The sequence below is a fragment of the Bubalus bubalis genome, chromosome 16, assembly GCF_019923935.1.
Source record: "Bubalus bubalis isolate 160015118507 breed Murrah chromosome 16, NDDB_SH_1, whole genome shotgun sequence".
Lineage (NCBI taxonomy): Eukaryota > Metazoa > Chordata > Mammalia > Artiodactyla > Bovidae > Bubalus > Bubalus bubalis.
In genome coordinates, this window is record NC_059172.1 from 39,945,442 (window position 1) to 39,966,726 (window position 21,285).

General features: G+C 43.6%; 1 protein-coding gene and 1 long non-coding RNA gene across 5 annotated transcripts in view; one reads left to right on the forward strand and one right to left on the reverse strand.

Moving 5' to 3' along the window:
* SYT9 (synaptotagmin 9) overlaps positions 1 to 21,285 on the forward strand; it is a 340,283-nt gene that overhangs the window by 110,241 nt on the left and 208,757 nt on the right. Inside the window, exon 1 of one of the 4 annotated variants that reach the window (XM_044929458.2) lies at positions 17,970 to 18,333. The exons of 1 other annotated variant lie outside the window; for it this stretch is intronic. In XM_044929458.2, coding sequence (XP_044785393.1) covers positions 18,189 to 18,333 — 145 coding nt within the window. In that variant the 5' untranslated portion in view covers positions 17,970 to 18,188. Of the gene's footprint in view, positions 1 to 17,969; positions 18,334 to 21,285 lie in introns of those variants that run through there. 2 more of the 4 variants (XM_044929460.2, XM_044929461.2) reach the window with 2 other exon arrangements.
* On the reverse strand, positions 15,084 to 17,778 carry LOC123329772. Its single transcript, XR_006545321.1, has 3 exons — positions 17,432 to 17,778; positions 15,884 to 16,087; positions 15,084 to 15,297 (listed from the first exon to the last, which is right to left on the reverse strand). It is a non-coding gene; the product is annotated as an uncharacterized LOC123329772 (long non-coding RNA).

Consider the following 21,285-nt stretch of genomic DNA (forward strand, 5'->3'; position numbering starts at 1 on the left):
CTTATTTAACTTATATGCAGAGTACATCATGAGAAACACTGGGTTGGAGGAAGCACAAGCTGGAATCAAGATTGCCGGGAGAAATATCAATAACTTCAGATATGCAGATGACCCCACCCTTACGGCAGAAAGTGAAGAGGAACTAAAAAGCCTCTTGATGAAAGTGAAAGAAGAGAGTGAAAAAGTTGGCTTAAAGCTCAACATACAGAAAACTAAGATCATGGCATCTGGTCCCATCACATCATGGGAAATAGATGGGGAAACAGTGGAAACAGTGTCAGATTTTATTTTTCTGGGTTCCAAAATCACTGGAGATGGTGATCGCAGCCATGAAAATAAAAGATGCTTACTCCTTGAAAGGAAAGTTATGACCAACCTAGATAGCATATTCAAAAGCAGAGACATTACTTTGCCAACAAAGGTCTGTCTAGTCAAGGCTATGGTTTTTCCAGTAGTCATGTATGGATGTGAGAGTTGGATTGTGAAAAAAGCTGAGCGCCAAAGAATTGATCCTTTTGAACTGTGGTGTTGGAGAAGACTCTTGAGAGTCCCTTGGACTGCAAGGAGATCCAACCAGTCCATTCTAAAGGAGATCAGTCCTGGGTGTTCTTGGGAAGGAATGATGCTAATGCTGAAACTCCAGTACTTTGTCCACCTCATGCAAAGAGTTGGCTCATTGGAAAAGACTCTGATGCTGGGAGGGACTGGGGACAGGAGGAAAAGGGGATGGCAGAGGATGAGATGGCTGGATGGCATCACCGACTCAATGGATGTGAGTTTGAGTGAACTCCGGGAGTTGGTGATGGACAGAGAGGCCTGGCGTGCTGCAATTCATGGGGTTGCAGAGAGTCGGACACAACTGAACTGAACTGAGCTCTAAAATTTAAATAGAAATCTGTTAAATAAAATAACCTAGTTTTTGGTACTTCAGGATATGAAAGAAGAGGAAAAGAATCCATTGCAAACCCCAAAGTGAAGAAAAGTTATCAGGGGCAGGCTATGATGAGGAACTGATGAATGGACTCATCTGAACATAAGCTCTCCGTGGAAGTCTAAGAGATTATACTAGTGGCAGAGGTAGATGTAATTAATACTTTGTACAGTATTGAGATAGCTGCACGAACCGTCTTATTTTGATATTATGAAAAGTGTAGGACTCAAAAGATGGGAGAGTTTGGGGAACATCAGTTTACAAGTACTTGACTACAAATGATTCTCGTCTGTCCTAATAGGTATAGTGAACAGCCTCTAGGAGGGCCCCAGTGACCCCACTTCCTTGTATCATCCCTCCCCTTGATTGTGGTCTTAACTTAGTGATTAACTTCTAGTGAATAAAATGCAGCTAGAAGGTGATGGAATGTCACATCCAAGATTAGGTTATGAAAGGACTGTGGATTTCATTTTAGGCATTCTCTCTTACTCATCCTGAGGCAGGCAAGCTGCAGTGTTGTAAACTGCCCATTGGGGAGACCCACCTGGCAAGGAATTGAGGGAGGTCTCCAGCCAATAGTCAACAAGAAACTAAGGCTCTCAGTTCAACAGCTTACAGGGAACTGAAGTATGCAAACAGCAACATGAGTGTGCTTGGAAGGAGATTCTTCCCTGTTAAGCTTTCAGATGAGAATGTAACCCTGATTTATGGCTTGACTACAACTTCATGAAAAGTCTTATGCCAGAACCTAACTAACACCTGGATTCCTGAACCATAGAGACTGTGAAAAACTAAATGTGTGTTGTAAGTTGGTGAGTTTGGAGGGTAATTTGTTATGCAATGACAGATAATTAATTCAGTTAGAAAAATAATCAAATGTGTGTCACAAATAGTTGATTGTTTGGGCAAAGATTGATTTGGGATTCTGCATGGAATCAAATGTTTAATCAAGTCAGAGTTAGGAAATACAACGATATGTTCAAGGATGCGTCATCATACAGAGCAGTAAGCCATGGGATATTATAATGAACCATCCATTTCCATGATTCCACTGGCTTCTTAAGATATGTATGTAAATATGTTTTAGAAGAGACAAAGGCTTTGGTGGAGCCTAGTGAGACAACCCTGACTTGTCTTTCCTCCCCTCCCAATGACATCCCATGAAAACACAAAGTTACATAGGAATATTGGTCAAAAGTCCAGTAGATCCCAAGGAAAGCCACTAATCAGAGTACAGAGGGGGCCTTAAATGAGAATGCCTAGCAGTCCAGGGCTTTCACCTGCCAACAGCTGCAGAAGAGCCACTGTCCTTGCACCCCTCCCCCTTCCAACCCCATACAGTGGTCTCCTCATTAATAAGTCTCTTTCTGCATACTTTTAGGGAATTCAATTTCCAGGATTCAACATAGCTGAGGGCATATGTAGACAGATGGTGGGGCAATGTATCCAGAGATATCAAGTTGATAGCATAAAAGAATAGAGACAGAAAGCACTGAAGCCTCCTTGCTCTGATCAGTACTTTTTTTTATTATAGCCATAGGCTGTTACAAGGTACTCTCAATGTTTTCCATCCTTATATTTGTCATGTTATAATCCTAAAAATTAATCAATCTTCAAATACATAATTGCAATGTTCTAGTCTATTTTTAATCTGTGATTTTATATAATATTCACATTACAAGTCTATTTCTAGAATCTGCCTGCAACAGGGCCTGGTCAGTCAGATGATGTGGTTTTGCAGTTCGCAAAGCAAACTCTAGGTTCTAGACTGCCTGGGTTTGAGTGCCATTTCTCCTGCTTACTGGCTGTGTCGCTTTGGGCAAGTGACTTAATCTCTCCAGGCTTCAGCCTCCTTACTTTTAAGATAGAGATAATAATAGCACTTACCTGAGAGCATTATTCTGAGGATTCAGTGAGTTATTCTTTATAAATTGCTTAGACAGCAACATCTCCACAAATGGGTTTGCTCTGTTAGCCATTAGTTTCATCATAGAATAGAAATGCTGGGGGAGAGTAGGGGTGTTGGTGGACAAGAAAAGAAACCTTCAACTTCCTCAGTACAGAGAAGTTCCTTTGCCTCAGGAGTCAGCCTGACCCAGAAACAGTGTTAGTGGTGTGACATAAAGCTGTTTCACATTCCCTGAAAATCCCAGATTAATATTAATACTCATGAGGTGGTCTCTGGAGGCCCAGACTTGGACCTGCTTCCACCTTAGCCCTGTTGGGCCTTATTTCATACATATTCACTCAGACAAGTATGGCTTAAGCTGGGGGAAAAGTCAGCTTATTGGTCCTTTGTTTTTTATTTTATGGTTCTGTCTTTTCTTTTGGAAAACAAATAATTTATTCTCTTGCCCCTCAGGGAGCAGAGCAGGTCCTACACTGAAAACAACTGTCTATGGAAAAAAGGACAACAGTTTTTTTCAGACAACAGTTCTTCTAAAAAAACATCATCTCTTCAGTAGAGAAAATCAAGCTTGCTTGCTATTTTCTCCATACTCTAAAAACAAACCAAAGACAGCTCATGAGACTGGTAGTTTTCTTGTGATTATCCTTATCTCAAGCTTCATAGTGAATGGAATCCTCCCTCCAGGAGTAGGGATGGAGGCCCAAGTACTGAGTAGCAAGAGGCATGAGACACTCCCCACCCCCCCAACCCCCTTACCCCACCTCAGGCGTGTTCTCTGGGATAAACTCTGCTAACTTGAAGGAAGACCTCTGGTTTGAGGTTGGGCTGAGAATTCTGCAGAGCATTCCCTTCTTCTAAAGAACTCCCTTCTTCTCACTGGACTAATCAACACACATAAGCCCATACTTGTGTGCACGTACTATTCTGCATTTCACAGTTACTCCCTTACAGTTTGTGTATTTGTGTGTGCACACACACTCTGCTCTCCTATGAATGTATCTCTGAGACACATTCACACATACATGCACATGGTGGTCATGTCCAAGGTGTTAGTGTCAGAATCACGGAGGGGTTGAGGGGCTTACATCAGTTCAGAAAAGGAAGCTTCGTAATAAATTATGATCAAAGTAAAACTGAGACACAGTCCTTCTCAACTCCTTTGGCAAGATTCATGAGGTACAGTGCTAGGCCAGGAATAGCTCCCTGCAGGGATTTAATGTTTATCTTTAAAGTCAGTTGTTTGAAGTCTTATCAATTTGAGGCAAGCAGTATCTACCTGATTCTGAGATATAAGAACAGGAGCGAAAGATGAATTTCAGTCATCAGCCAGTCAACATGCATTTAACTGATGCCTGCTGTGGCCCAGGCAGTACCCTGAACACTAGGAGAGAAAGATGATTGAAACACAATTCCTACCCATCATAGTAATATGGAAGATGAGACTAACACACAGAAAGCAGACTACTCCAAGATCAGTGTTACACTGTCAGTGTCCAAAAGGACCTTATCTCATCAAGCACATTAATTTTAGCAGTGGGTCGCTGATGTCCACAAGGTCACTTTCTTATGGCCATACAACCAGGTAATAAATGAATGCTTCTTGATGAAATTACTCTCTCCATCCTTCTGCATTGTTCTGTAATTCTACAAAAAAACTTTACATAACCCTGTGTTAGCCAGGTACCACCTGTCTGTCCTTCCCTAATCCAGGATTGTGAGTTGCCACAAGATGGGAACCTGATCTTAGACACTTTCAAAGCTCACTGTGACTGACAGAGTCATCATTATCCATAAGGTGTGCAATTCGTCAGCCTAAAGTGATCTGAAATAGTCTGGGTGATATTGCCCTTGGCCCAGGGCTCCATTCATTACACAAAGAAGCAGCACAGACAGTAAAGAACTAAATCCTGGATACAAACTCAAGGTAAAATGCTTCAACCTTGTCATAAAAATTACAGGTATATGTGCAAGCCCTTCTGTTTTCTTATCCATTTTGACCTCAGTTCTTGTATAATTTTACAGACAAAGGTAATGCATTTTCATTTCAGCCAGCAAGAAAAAGGTCAGGTTCCTCAAGTGCGTTTGACTCTTCATATTCAAAGACAGAACCATTGAAAGGTTTTGGTATATTTCTCCTAAGGGTTTTTAAAATTTATGCCAAGTCACCCAATCATCAAATATTGATTTCAACAAGAATTTAAAAAAATAACCTGCTCTTTGCCAAATACTAGGCAAATAGTTGGCTAGAAATTTGCTTAGCTGAATTATTGAACACTTTAGGCTCAGAAAAAAATAAAAAACAGTTATATTATTTTCCTTGTGCTACTGTGACAAATTGTCACAACCTTCGTGGCTTAAAACAACAGAAAATTATTCTTTCACATTTATAGATGCTGGAAGCCCAAAAACAAGTTGTCAGCACAGTCACACTCTTTCTGGAAGTGCTAGGGAAGAATCCTTCCTTCCTTCTCCTAGTTTCTGGTAGCTCCTGACAATTCCTTAGCATTCCCTGACTTATCAATGCAATACTCCAGACTCTGCCTCTGTCATTTCTGTATCTGTCTCTGCATTCTCTCCTCTGCTTAGAAGGAGCCCACCCTAAATCCAGGATGGCTTCCTTTCTAGATCGTAACTAATTGCATCTGCAAAGACCTCGTTTCCAAATAAGGTCACATTTTTAGGCTCCAGGTGGGCATGAATCTTGGGGGGACACCATTCAACAGCTGTCATTGCACTTTGCTTGCTGGAGTCTGCATTGTGGACTGATAGTAAATGAGCCGACAGTGGAGGGAAGCCTACCTTTGTTTCCATGAATGAGTTCCTCCCGTCTGACTTCTGATTCTTCACAGTCTTACGCTCTGTCCTGTGTATCCAGACCCATACTGCTCACTAGGATTCTGAACTCCTGATTCACATGATTCTTTTTTTTTTCCTGCCACTTTATTTGTATTTGTAATGGAAGGATATTGTTTTACAGAATTTTGTGGTTTTCTGTCACACATGAACAAGAATAAGCCATAGGTATACCCATGTCCCCTCTCTCCCATCTCCCTCCCCATCCCACCCTTCTAGATTGTCACAGAGCCCCTGATTGAGTTCCCTGAGACATACAGCAAATCCATTGGCTGTATGTTTTGCATATGGTAATGTAAGTTTCCATGTTACGCACTCCATACATCTCACCCTCTCCCTCCTCCTCTCCGCCCCCGTCCATAAGTCTGTTCTCTATGTCTGTTTCTTTATTGCTGCCCTGAAAATAAGTATCAGTATCATCTTTCTAGATTCCATATATATGCATCAGTATATGATATTTATATTTCTCTTTCTGACTTCACTCTGTATAATAGGCTCTAGGTTCGTCCACCTCATTAGAACTGACTCAAATGTGTTCTTTTTTATGGTTGAGTAGTATTCCATGTATATATGTACCACTGCTTCTTTATCAGATGATTCTTTTACATATGACACTGGTTGTCATGTGTTTGCCAAGCTACTGACCTATGCTCTCGTGAGTACCCTGGCCCATCTGGACCTGAGTATTGCCCTTATTTCATTCAAAAAATATTCACTGGACACTTCCAAGTGTCAGCCACTGTCTTGAATGCTGGATTCTCGGCAATAACAGACAAGGTCTGTACCCCCATGAGGAATAAGGGATGGAAATAAGCCCAAAAGCAAACAGATAGTGGGTGCCCTAAACAGTATCTGGCACATAATTGTTGTTCAGTGAGTATTTGTGGTTTGACAGAATGAGCAGGAAAGTTTCTGGTAGTGACAGTGATATGAAGGAAATAGATTTAATGTGAAATAGAACATTTAAATAAGGTCAATATAGAAAGTTTCTCTAAGAATATGTTGATTAGACTGAAGTGTGAAGAAAAGGAAGGGGCTAGCTGGGGAGAAGGTATGTCTAAGGTAGAGGAAAGAACAAGTGAGTTCTGAGAGAATATCACTGAGTTGAGAACAAACTGGGGGTGGGGGGTAGAAATAGAACAATTTGACAGAGGTAAACTGAGCAAAAGTGAAAAGTGTGAGTTGTTCAGTCATGTCCAACTCTTTGCAGCACCATGGATTGTAGCCTGCCCAGCTCCTCTGTCCATGGAATTCTCTAGGCAAGAATACTGGAATGGGTTGCCATTCCTTTCTCCAGGGGATCTTCCCAACCCAGGGATCGAATCCAGGTCCCCTGCATTGCAGGAAGACTCTTTACCATCTTAGCCACTCTGGACCTCCAAACTGAGTAAGGGGAAGATAATTCACGATGGTGTCAAAAAGGAAGAGGGAAGCTTGGTTATACACTGGAGATCAGACAGAGAAGTTTGGGCTTACTTTCCAAGGCAACTGGAAGCCATTTGAGGTTTAAGCGATGAATCAGTCTGATTTAACTCATGAATTGAAAGATTGCTGTAACTACTCTGAGGAGAAAATACTGTCAGAGGCAAGATTTGAGGAAGGAAGACAGTTTAGGAAGTGCATCAGTTAGAATGTTTTTGCACATAAACAGGTCATCGGTATAAAAGATATTGATCCCTTCAGTCCTTAGTGTAACCAGGAAAGGACAGGGTTGGCCAAAGCCACAAGGTTGGTCTATCTACAAATAGATCCATCCATTAACCTGAATAGATAGCATCATTTTCTGTGTGACACGATGTGAACAAAACTGGAAAGTACTGCTCTAAAGAATATTTTTCATGTTTTCTGTCTATGCAGTTTCTTTTATACACTCTGTGTCTGAAGAATTTCTCACTGTGGCACCCAGTCTCTGAGATGTCTTCCAATGATCCCCAAATCCTGGTATTTACACTGCTGTGTAGTCCCCTCCCACACCGTACCAAGGTTTAGTTTCTGTAAGTAACAGAACATGACAGAAGTCACTTCTAAGATTAGGTAGTAAAAGAGTGCGGCTTATATCTTGCCCTCTATCTCTCTTGGGTCACTCACTCTGGGGTAGCCAGCTGCCATGTCTTGAGAATATCCAGGTATCCCTGTGGAGAGCCCACATGGCAGGGAACTAAGATTTCAGCCAGCCAATAGCCAACCAGCAAACCTTCTTGAAAGCAGCCCCAGTCAAGCCTTCAGGTGATATAGCCCTGGCTTGACTGCAACCTCATGAAAGACCTTGAAACACAACCACTCAGCTAAGTTGCCCTCAGGTTCCTGAGCTCAGAAACTATGAAATACCAAATGTCAATTGTTTTAAGTTGCTAAGTTTTGGGCTGATTTGTTGCATAGCAATAGATAACTAAGGCATCCCCACTCTGAGCCGTGCCACTCCAAGGTGGAAGCCAGAAACTCTTTTTACTTGCTTCCCTTACAGCTGGGGTGAAGGCAAGTGGCCAGAACTTTGCCAGTCTAACCCCTCTGACCCAGTTCAGGAAATGATGACATAAAGGAGGAGAACTGATTCTGGGATAGGTGGTGGAGGGAGATTCAGCATCCAGAGGAGGCAGACGTAAAGGTGCTAGTGCTAACTCTCAAGCCCAGCCTTAGTCTCTGTGGTCTGCTTTGTCTGCCCCAGGGGTGGCAGAAGTGGTAAGGTGTCCATTGAAGCTGTCCACTGATGTCTCATGGATAGTGTCCTTGGATTCCAAATCTGATGCACTCCAACTCTAGGACATTCTTTCACACTTAAGAACTATTTAGTGGGCTGTGTTGTTGGCAACTAGGAACTCAGATGGACACAGAAGTCTTTGAAATCAAGAAGACACTGCCTCAGAATGGCTTAGATAATGTGGAAATGAATTGCCTCCTATCACTAAAAGGCTGCAGAGGTATGCCATCAAGACTCTGGGTCCACTTATCTAGAACTTTAGAGGCTGCGCCCTTCTCTCAAAGTGCATTCCATCCTCCCTGGCTGGTCACAGTTTGGCTGTGGCATTTCTGGTCATCAGATTAGACACAACAATGTCCAGAGGTTGAAGGAGGCTATATTTTCCTGTATCCCTTTTGTAAGAGTGAAGAACCTTATTCATAAACTTTCCTTCATGTCTTATTGGCCCATAATGTGATCAGGTGCTCCATCCTTATGCAGGCACTGCTTTAGGAGAATGGAATACCATTGTTGCCTTGGATTAATTAGGTTCTACCTCCAGGATCTGGGGATGGAGCCAGACTCCCTTAAAGCACCTGGCCAGAAGAAAGAAGGTGGCTACATGAAAAACATTAGAGCTTTCCTAGAGATTCTAGATTCTGAGTAAACAAGTGACAGTCTATTATTGGAGGTTATTACAGTGTCCAGGCAGGAGATTGCCAGTGGTTTATATTAGAGTAATGGAGGAGGGAACAGAGAGAAGAAAACAGATTGGGATATATTACATACTTAGAAGCAATAAAGTTTGCTGGTGGGTTGAATCAGGAAGAGAAACATGGGGAAGAGATAAAGGGAATGATGCACTCATTACTTTATACCTGAGCATTTAAATATATAATTTAATTATAGGAGGCAGGTTGGGAAGAAACAGGTAAGGATGAAGTTACACCTTTAAATGGTTTCCAAGTTAGATGGTTTCACATATGAGTTTAGAGATGAAAGGGAAATCGTCAATGGAGATAGGAACTTGAGAATCATATAGAGAGAACCCTATATACTTTAAAACCCTACCACCAAATGAAATGCCTTGAGGAAAAGTATAGTAAGACAGTAGAGGTCCAAGAACCCAACTCAGGCCAGGGAGAACAGCTGGAGGCCAGGAAAAAGAGGAGATGTCAGTAGAGAAGAATAAAATTGAGTAGCCTGGGGGAAAGAAAACGAAGATAGACCTCAGAGTTCAGGGGATGGTTCCAGTCATTGTCCTGTAGCCTCTCCTGTCCTGATTCTTCCCTTCTCCCCTACTCCATCCCCAGATGTCTGTGTTTGAAGATAACAACCATCTTTTGCATTTTAACGTGCATCTGCATTTGAAGTTTTATGTAATAGATTTAAGTGAGTTTCACTCCCAATTGAGCCTAAAAAAATCACTGGAGATTGAAGGAAAATAGGAACATAATTGAGGAGAAAAAAAACACTTTGGAAAACTTGTCTCCTTTTTCTTTCTTGAATAATATATTCAAAACATTTTTCTCATAACCCACAGAACAAGCATTGAATATATCTTTTACTACCTGCAAATATTTTAAAATTTAAACAAATGAAGACTAACTCTTACTATTTTATTGAGGCAATATCTTTAAAGCAGTGATTATTTTGCAGCTATTGAAGAGGAGGAAAACTTATGTCCAGTTTTCAACTCTGGTGAGTTGCAGATAGAGGAGTTGAGGTCTCTGCATTGGAGGAAGGCAATTCTAATTCCTACACAAAAGGTCAAAGTGCAGAAGAGAAGTAGCAAAAGAATGTAGACCAGGAGATCAGTGGAGAGATCCAGACCACAGTGGGAGCTCCAGTTTATTACTCAGGTGGGACTGGGTTAGCAGAATAATAAGAGCATAGGGTGTTTTGCTTGTAGTTTATCATGTAATCACCTGGGCTTTAATCAGTTCTTTAGTAAGCTTATATAATTTTAGAGTGTGGATTTGGTTTTCCTGTAGTTACCCAGAGGGATCATAAGAGGCTCTAAGAATGTATTTTATGTAGTGCTAAGTCGAGTCTGGCTCTTTGCGACTCCATGGACTGTAATCTGCTAGGCTCCTCTGTCCGTGGGATTCTCCAGGTAAGAATACTGGAATGGGTTGCCATTTTCTTCCCCAGTAGATCTTCCTGACCCAGGGATTGAATCCGTGTCTTCTGTATTGGCAGGCGGAGGATCCATTACCATTGAGCCATGTGGGAAGCCAATAAGAATGTATATAAAATTTAAAAATCCTGCCAGGCAACTCTGAAATGAAATTCATTGGGAGCATACTGTGTGATAGTCAAATTTCAGTCTTTGGAATCTCCCTAGCACAGATTTGAATCTTAATTCCATTACTTGCTAGCTGTGTGACCTTGAGCAGGTGACTTGTGCCTCAGAGTTTGTGTTCCCATCTAAAAGTCACGATGATAATAACAGTATCTATTTCAAGTGGTTAATTCAGTTAGACAGTAAAGCATACCAGACACTATGTACTGCAGAGCAACTACTCAATAAGTGTTGACTATAAATGGCCAATCTGGAAAGACCACATGGGACGTAATGCAGATTGATCAGACCCTATGCATCCTCATATGCAGGAAACAAAATCCAGGTGTAGGCCTGACAGCATCCATCAGAGCTGGTGAAAGCACAGTGCCTGCACTGCTCTTTTGGCCATTTGGGCCCTTCAGCTTTAGCACGTGGATCCTGTGCTCTTACCTGAACCCAGTGTACCTACCTGCAGAGGAGGACTGGGCTCAGGAGTCACATAGCCCATCACTACTACTGATCAGCTGTGTGACCTTAGGAAGGCTACTTAATTTTAGTGTTTATGGTACCTCAGCTGAAAAGTAAAGATAGTTAATAACAATGCCCTTCTTATAGGCTTGTTATGCAGATTATGTGAGCTAATCTCTTTAAAGAAGGGCTTTCCAGGTGGCACTAGTGGAAAAGAACCCACTTGTCAGTTAAGGAGATGTAAGAGATGTGGGTTCGATCCCTGGGTTGGGACGATTCCCCTGGAGGAGGGCATGGCAACCCACTCTAGTACTCTTGCCTGGAGAATCCAATGGACAGAGGAGCCTGGCTGGCCACGGTCCTTAGAGTCACAAATAAAAACAACTGAAACAGCACGTAGCATTTAGAGTATTTCTAGAGGGTCTGGCACATAGCATGAGCTAAAAATCTATAGTAAAGATGATAGGAATATGATAATTGTAATAATAATTTTCAAATGGACCCGTAGAATGACAAAATCTACTTTGCTTCCTGAAAAAAGCTTTGCAGAATAGATTTATGAAAAGAAAATGAGAAGAAGAAAATTAGGAGCAGATAGATTCAAGATGGGAAAGAGAAGTCAAGAAAGTATAAGCACTACTAAAAGGATGAAGTTTTGACTAATGAATGTAAGAATAAGAAAGCTTAATATGGATTTTTAATATTCAACCCTGAAATTTTATCAAAAAACTCTTGCATTAAGTGATCCGCAATAGACATTTGAAAAAAAATAGGTATTTGATTAATTGATTGGTTAATTAAATGTGACTAAGTACTAATCTCTTTAGCTGATAATCTGAAAGCTGGTTCTTTGGACAAACTGTTGTTGTTCTGTGCTCAGTCATGTCTGACTCTGCGACCCCATAGCCACAGTCTCCTCTGTCCGTGGAACTCTGCAACCCCATGGACTATGGCCTGCCAGGCTCCTCTGTCCATGGAATTTTCCAGGCAAGAATACTAAAGCAGGCTGCTATTTCCTTCTCCAGGGTATCTTTCCAATCCAAGGATCGAACCTGTGTCTATTGAGTCTCCTGCATTGGCAGGTAGATTCTTTACCACTGCGGCACCTGGGATGCCCCTGGGACACAGTGAGGGCTGAGAAAAACATGTGGTCTCTGTGATGCTCTTACCACATTTTGTACAAATCTCTACACATGAATTAGGCTAGAGGCAATAAAATGGATGCTTCTGTGTGTGTGTGTGTGTGTGTGTGTGTGTGTGTGTATACGTATACTCAGAGATTTTTGTCAAAACTATTTGTTGCTAAGCAAAGATCATGAAAGGGATGCTGAAATTCTTCTTTAAGTGCTTAATACCTTAATTAAGGTATAAATATCCACACTGACCTTAATAAGCAGGCACCGGAGTCCAGGTCAGCCTACTCTACACCCATTTTCAGCGCTGAGGAGGGAAGGAAGCTTACTGTGGAAGATAATGAAAGGTGTGGGTTATATGGAATCTTTTCTTCTGGCCCTTCTTCAGGTAACTGGACATTCCATGACCACTGTGACACAATCTAGCCAATTTTGGACTCCATCATCTTCTCTTTTTCCTGCGTCCAGAGTCATTCTTAACAGTTTCCCAGATCTGTCCAGGGTGAACAACATCAGCCACTTTGAAAGGCAGCTCCAGGGATGCAAAATGTATTTTTTTTTTTAAAGTTATTTGGTGAGGGAGGGTCCTAAGGTCCAAGTTTCTCTCAGCGAGCACAAATCTGACCTCTGCTCTCTCTGACCTCATTCTGAAAAGCTGAACAAATGGAGAACCGTGAGCATCTAAGAGTGGGGGAGTGCCAAGTCCTCTGACCCAGAACATCGCCTTCTGCTCCTTTCAGTATATCCTTTTATGGTGTATCTGTTAAATATGTGCTTTTGTGCTCAGTTGCTCAATCGTGTCTGACTCTTTTCGACCACATGGACTATAGCCCGCCAGGCTCGTCTGTCCATGGGATTTCCCAGGCAAACATACTGGAGTAGTTTGCCATTTCCTTCTCCAGGGACCTTCCCGACCCAGGGATCGAACCCAAGTCTACTGCATTGGCGTGTATGCATGTTCAGTTACTCAGTCACATCCAACTCTTTGTGACCCCATAGACTATAGCCTGCCAGGCTCCTTCATCCATGGGATTTTTCAATCAAGAATACTGGAGTGGGTTGCCATTTCCTCCTCCAGGGAATCTTCCCAGCCCAGGGATTGAGTCTCCTGCGTCTCCTCCATTGGCAGGCAGATTTTTTACCACTGTGTCAGCTGAGAAGCTAGTTTTTAAATAGTAAAGCTAATAAAGCTCTATTTTATTTAAAGTCAAAGAAATTTGAATGACAACTTTGTTATTGGCAACCATAAAACTGGGAAGGAACCCACACAGCCCAGGAAGGAAAAATCAAGATAAAGCAGAACAACCTGCTTCGTGATGCAGTGATAGCAGACACATGGAAAAGGTGAAGTTACCCAACTCAAATTTGCTTTAATCTCTCAAGAAAAACTTATCACAGATGGGGAAGGACACAGCTTACAAGATATTGAAACCCAAGATGAGAGAGTGGTGGTTATGGAATCCGAACTCAGTTCTAATCTCTCTGTCCAAGTGAATTATAGTTCAGGCTCTAGAGCAGGTGTGAGGATGAATCCCTGTTTGGCATAATTAAGCAGGAGGTTTGTGAGTATTTCATGGGAGTGCTAATCGCTGGGAGAGAGAACATGGGCTCACTAAGAACAACATGCCAGCTGAATATTATTTTCTTTTGCTAAAGGCAAGAAATTGAATCAAACAGAATGCCAATCAATAGGAAATGCTGCCATTAGGAGTCCCAAACCACTTCCCAAGTACAGAATCTAGATCTTGGGAGTAGGAGTGAGTATATGGTCTAAGAGCAGCATGAACATCTTATGGGACTTCTTTTTAAAATTATTTTTTCCAGCTTTTTGGGGGAATAAAAATAAAAAGTACATATTTGAAACCCAAGATATTGTGTTTCAATATCTTATGAGCTGGGTCCTTCCCCATCTGTGGTAAGTTTTTCTTGAGAGATTAAAACAAATTTGAGTTGGGTAACTTCACCTTGTCCATGTGTCTGCTATCACTGCATCACGAAGCAGGTTGTTCTGCTTTATCTTGATTTTTCCTTCCTGGGCTGTGTGGGTTTAAAGTGTACATGACGATTTGACATACATATACATCTGGAAATGATTACCAAGATGAAGTTAATTAACACATCCCATCACCTTGTAACTTTTTATTAAACTTTTGTGCTGAGAATGTTTAAGAGCTACTCTTGGTAAATTTCAAGTATACAATACTGTATTATTAACTACAGTCACCTATGTACATTGGATCTTTGTAACTGAGAATTTGTACCCTTTGACCTACATCTCCCCATTGTACCTTCCCCTAACCCCTGGCCACCATCATTGCACTCTGATTCTATGAGGATCATTTTTTGAGGTACCACATATACACTACCCAGTATTTGTACTTCTCTGTCTGAATATTTCATTAAGTATAATGTCCTCCAGGTTTATCCATGTTGTTGCAAATAGTAGGATTTTCTTCTTTCTAAAGTTTAATTTTCCATTGTGTATCAGTGTGTGTGTATATATATATACACACACGCACACATTATGTGTGTGTATGTATGTGTCACACTTTCTCTATCCATTCATGGGTATCTAGATTGTTTCCTTGACTTGGATATTGTGAATATGCTGCTATGGAGATGTGAATGCAGATATTCCTTCATGATAGTGATTTCATTTCCTTCAGATAAATAGCCAGAAGTGAGATAGCTGGATTACATGGTAGTTCTATCTCTGATTTTTTGAGGAACATCCATAGTTGCTGTATCAATTTACATTCCCACCAACAGGGCACCTGGGTTCTTTTTATCCACATCCATTTCAACCTCTGTTCTGATACTGGAATGTCACTTCCACACATTTTATTGATTAAAAGTCACAGGTCAACCTAGATTCAAGGGGAAGGGAAACAGTCTCCACTTCTTGGTGAAAGGAGTGGTAAAGTCACATTGCAAGGGGACGTATGGAATTGGGAGCGAGGGTCTTGGCTGTCCTCTGGAAACAGTCTGCCGGCTTGTCCTTGGGAAAATTACTCAACCACTTGATTTTACTTTCTTTACCTGTAAAATAGGAAATAAAAACATCCATCACTTAACAGTGTTGTAATAAATTCAGAAAGTGTGTTTAGCACAACACTTCCAACAACAAAATCATATACTAATTGAGTCTGTACTATGTGTTGGCAACTATTCCAAGCATTTTATGTAATCTTTATAATTACTCAGTGATGCACATATTAGTTTTATCTGATGAAAAATCTAGGTACAAAAATGTTAAGTAACTTGTGTTGAGTTGGTTGCACAGTAACTAGTCTCTCTAAATCATGACTGTCTTACAGACATAAAGGACAAATGTATGGATACCAAGGGAGGAGCAGGGCGGTGGAGGGGAGAGATGAATTGGGAGATTGGGATTAACATATATGCACTACTATATACAAAATAGATGACTAATGAAAACCTACTGTATAGCACAGGGAAACCTACTCAGTGTTCTGTGGTGACCAAAATGGGAAGAAAAATCCAAAAAAGAAGGAACATATGTATACTTATAAATGATTTGCTTTGCCGTACAGCAGAAACTAACACAACATTGTAAAGCAACTATACTGCAATAATTAATTTAAAAAAATCATGACTCTCTTACTGCTTGCTGTATCTGAAAGACACATCTTAGTTTTTTTGCTTCAAATTCTGTTGATAGTTGATGCTGTTGATCGTGCCCTTTCTTTTGGCCCATGACTCCCCTCTGTCAGATTTTCCTCTTCTCTGATTGCTACTTTCAATCTCATCCTTGTCAGGCCACATTTTGAGTGGTAAAGCTCTCTCCCATTTTTCCAGTTCTTCTTTCCTGGAAGAATCCATCCAAAGTGGCAACTCAGTTTCTACCTTTTTATGGTTGATGGCCATCCTTTTATATGGTCAAAGTCTCCCTCTCCTAAAACTCTGGGCTTATAATTCTAAATGTCATCAGGTGCTCACAGTGTATGACCTAGGTCAGTTTTTGGAATGTCTATAGCTTTCATTCTTTCTCATTCCATTGGTTGCAATCTTGTTGATTCATACCTAAAATACTTTTTGAATTTGGATGTGCCTGGCAATCAGCCAATGCCTTTGGCCTGATCTAGGCCCTTGGATATCTTGCATGGCTTATCAAAGTAATTTCTTAACTGAATTTACTACTTTCAGTTCCTCTCTGACATAGTCACATCAGTGTTATTTTTCCACATGTTTTAATGCATGCTCCTCCTCACCATCACTACACCAACTTTAGCATCCACATCCTCCCTCCTACATCTGTCTCTAAGAGTTCCCTCTTTTTAAAGACCAGTTTCTGCTCTACCTCCTCTGAGGGCTGACTCTCTCAGTGAATTTATTTTCCCTATTAATTTTCCTAAGGCAGAGTCTACTTGTCTTTTCACAACTCTCTGAAGTTAGCTTTACCTTTACAACCCTGCATTTTCTTCATTCTAACGTAAGGTCCATGAGGCCCCATGCACCATGTGCAGTAGTATTCAAAAGCTTGTGTACTGGGTGAACACTGTGGCATCCTGAACTACCTTTCTGCACAGTTTGATTTGCTATGAGATACTCTAGCAACAGCACAGCCTTATGGCTGAGAGTATCAGTTGTACAGATTCTACTCTTCTTTAGAGTAGGACACTAGTGTTAAGTAAAGGCAAAGAAAAAGAAGGTCAAGATTACCCTGCTCCCCATGTATGAACTTGGGCAGGTGCTAACTTCCTGAGTCTCAGGTTTGTCATTGGTAAAAATAAGCGTAATAGTTATGCAGACTTTGTTGGGCTATCAAGGGAGTTAAATGAGATTATGTAGCCAAAGACTTGTCACACACACAGGAGCTCAGTATTCAAGGGAGTTAGATTATATAGCTAAAAGACCTCTCTATCTCACAGACACACGCACACAGACAGAGCTCAGTATCCCCTGGTTATTTCTAGGTTTATTGCCTTAAAGGTTGAAGAGGTTGGTGTATGAGAGGTGCCCTGTGTTCCCTTCCAAACATCCCAGATTCTCTGATACTCTTCCTCGGTGGGTGCTGGGGAATCATTGGCAATCCTCAGATTTCCATTCAGTTGCTTAGAAAACCGACCAGGACCTTGAAGCTGCAGCTAAGTCCCAGCGTCTTTTTCAGGAGCCATTTATTTCCCCTTATTTCTGCTTTGAGAGCCTTCACCTTTTTCGAATCACCAAGGTGGTCCGAAAAGGTCCTGCGCTTAAGAAATCTCTCCTTTGTTGGTGAATCTCGGCCCCAAACCCCGCATTTGGGCTTCTAGCATCCGTAGGCCCATGGTTTATGCCCAGACGGTGCTTTTCAAGTTCAAAGCCGGGACTCCATTCTCCAGATGGGGCAGGTGTGGTTCACACTTAACCTTTTCGCGCAAAGCATCCAGGAACGTGCTTTGGACTCCCGCGGCGAGGGGCGATGGGAGAAGGTGTGGGTTTGCCTCGGGACGGAGCGCGCACTCGCTTCCAAGCTCCAAACCTGGGCGCGGTCGCTCTGAGCGCGAGGTCCCGAACCGAGTCCCGCGCTTCTCTAGGAGCCCGCGAGCGCCCCCGCCCCTCGCAGGCGCCCAGGCCGGGGCCGCCCGGATCCTACCCCGCGGCACGCACCCCTGACCCGCCCCGCCCCCCGGCGGCCGCGAGTGGCGGGCGGAGCGCTTAGGAGAGAGGCGCGCTGGGCTGTGCGGCGCCGCCTCTTGGAGGGACGGAGGGGCCAGGCGGGAGAGAGAGAAAGCCCGACCGACCGGCTGGCCGAGAGCTGCATGCAACCGGTGGGAGGCCGGGCCGGCTGGGGCTGGGGCTGGGGCGGTTTCTCCGCGGATCCCTGGCGGCGAGCGCGGACGGCCCGGAGGCGGCGGCTCTGAGCTGGCAGGCGGAGGGTTGTCTCCCGCGCCCGCCTGCCCTGCTCGGTTCGAGGATGCGGGGGGGCGATGCCCGGGGCCAGGGACGCGCTCTGTCACCAGGCGCTGCAGCTGCTGGCCGAGCTCTGTGCCCGCGGGGCCCTGGAGCACGACAGCTGCCAGGATTTCATCTACCACCTGCGGGACCGCACCAGACCCCGGCTCCGCGACCCAGGTGAGTGCCGCCGCCGCTGCCCGGCGCGACCCCAGGGCCCTGGGCTGGGAGTTGGGGCCGCGCCAGGGCCTGAAGCAGGGGAGCGAGGCGGACTGGAGGGAGGAAGGCGGGTGACCACCCAGCTAGGGGAGGGGACCAGGAACCAGCGCACCGTGGCCTGATGCTGGACCCGGGCGGGAACCCAGGCGGAGGCTGCTGCGTGCAGGCCGAGTCCGGGTGGGTTGTTGCGAGGTTGGAGGGACCACGCCCGTCACCTGCGCTCGGGTCACCGGGGCTCCTGGGGGCGGCTCCCGAGCTCGGAACCCTGCGCGCCACTTCCCCGGCTCTGCGCTCCGGGCGAGGAGAGGCCGCGGCGGCCCCGCGAGTCTAGGGAAGGGGGACGAGGCCAGAGGAAACTCTGGGAAGTTGGGAGTTGGGGACGGCCCTGGGCTGTGGCTGAATCCCACCGGGCGCCTCTCACCCTCCCCCCAGAGCGTCTATTTCCTTTCCTGTCTGGGCTAAGAAGGGCGGGGCGGGAGCCGGCGCTGGGCCGGGGGCTGGGAGTTCCAGGTCCCGGGCAGCCGGGCCTGAACCCGTTCCCTCCAGGTCTCTCCGCGTGGAGGCGGCCTGGGCCTGGGCGCCCGGCTCGCCCAGCTCCCGCTGCCGGGTACACGGAAGTCGAGGGGCTCACGGGTCATGCCTTGTGCACCTACAGTTATTCCTAATGAAAGTTTCGAAGCTCCTAACTTTGGAAAGTTCATTTATTTTGGCCTTTGACCAATTAAGGTTGGAAGAGGAAGTTTTAGTGGAGCCGTTTGCTTTTCCCCAAGGGTCCTGGGTCGCTCGCATCTTCTCATCCACTGCCGGTTATTGGAAAACACATTCCTTACAAATATTTACTTGAGATTCTTCTCACCTTGAGGAATCATTTTCTCAAATAGTCTCTCGACCTCAGTACTAAAAAAAAAAAAAAAGAAAGAAAGTATAATGCAGTTGGGTTGTTAAAGATGGAGTAAGAAAATGGTCCTTCCCCTAATATTCCTGTGTATAAAATACTTGAGCTATTGGTGTGCAAATTATCTAGTATGAATTTTCCTCATTTTAAGCCAATCCATTACATAAAAATCCATTTACCCAAGGGTAAGTTAGAGAATTATTTGATTCATAAAGAGGTCTACTCTGAGCCTGACTTAAATAGCGTTTCCCCGATAATATATCCAAGATAGGTCTGTGGGATGAAGAGAAGTTATCTATTAAAAGTTTATATCAGATTTTTTCTACTCAAAGACTTAAAAAAAACAAGAAACAAAAAAATAGATTATTGTTTCCCTTTGCCTGTGGTTACATTAATTAAGTGTATGGGATGGTCACTAATGTGTTACTTCAAAGTGGAGAATTAAGTCAAGAAATGCTGTTGATTTCATATCATTTCCCCAGGGGTTTAGTGCCCAGCTTTTGTGTGGCTCCTTGCTGGACTGATGTGCTACCCAGACTGCAGACAGGAAATGACAGCACTTCATTCAGGAACAGGGGGCCTGGGATGATGTCCTCGTTGGAGGAAAACTTCTTTCCTTAGCAGGAGAAACAAGGAAATTATCTTGCTTGCTTCATGCAAAGCTAGTGTTAAGTGTTGAAACGTGTCACTTCTTTGCCTGTGCCTGTGCCAGGAGTCCCCATCGTTAGCACGCATAAGCAGTCCTCTGTGGGTTCACCAGAGAAGATAGATGAGGTCTCTCGCTGAGTTGAATGTTTAACATGCCACATCTTTTTGTCTGATTTTTGTGCCTCTGCTCCTTTTAATCTACAAGCTACATCCCATGTTCTTAGGTTTTTTCCTCAGCCCCTGCACTCAGAAGCCCTTACAAAATTCACATCTGATTCCTTGGCTGAGAAATAGCCAGTGATATAGAATATGCCATACTATTCTTTGAGTTCCTGAAAGCACTGCTCTGTTATCTCAAATTAGGGTACAGCAGTTTTGATGTACCCTAGTTTGAGTGACCTTCTGAATCTTTGGTTTATGGTCAGGAAGTAGCCTGTTGATGAGGTAGGCCGGGGAGGGGGACTGGGAGTGCAAGATCAGAGGAACTGAGACCGAAGCCCCTATCCAAGGTACACCCTCTTCCAGGGCCCTTCAGCTCAGGCCAGAATCTCTCTTCACTCCCCACCTTTCTCTCTTTACCCACATTAATTCTTACATCAAATGCATTTATCTCCATCCCTTTAAAGCTGTTTGGTTGTCCAAGTCAAGAGTTCCTTTCATTTCTGAGCCTTAAACGCTGAGTGGTCGGAGTAGCTGCACTGCCCAAAGCTGTGAATGGTGCCTGTGCTGCTGTGTAGGGAACCAGAGCAGCTGCGCACAGCAGCAGTGCTGGCGCGTGGGTCCCTAGAGCAGGTCATCTCTGTAGTGGGTGACTTCCTTTTCTGTAAAGGAGCCCACTTGAATGCCATGTTTCAGTTTTTTCTGCCCATTGTCTGTCCCTGGCTACTCAGTGGTAATTAGGTTTTCTCAAGCTCAACTGAGGAACTTTGGCTTCGAAAGGAAAAAGAGATATAATTCCCTGTGGATAGCTGAATGACACTGCGTGTAGTATGTTTGTTCATTTTTCCAGAGGTGGGATAAGCCTGGGTCACAGACCAGTGGGCCATCAGAAAGGTTATTCTTTGCCCAGGTGACTGCAGTGCTCTGATGTGGGAGTACAACCCTAGTCTTCCCTAACTTGGTATTAAGAGAGAATTTAGTGAAAATGTGATTAAAAAAAAAATGAGGCTAAGTCATAAATTGAAACTTGAGTGTCTCATCCAGTCCTTCATCTGTATCAACTGTGGAAAGTAAAGTGTGGGTCTTTAAGCGGAGGGTGAGCATTTTTCCATAGAGAGCAATTAGAATCCCATTAGGTGTCATTATGTTGTTTTCATATATTGGCAATGCCAGGCATTAACTTGTGAATTTCAGCGAATAGCCTTCACAGC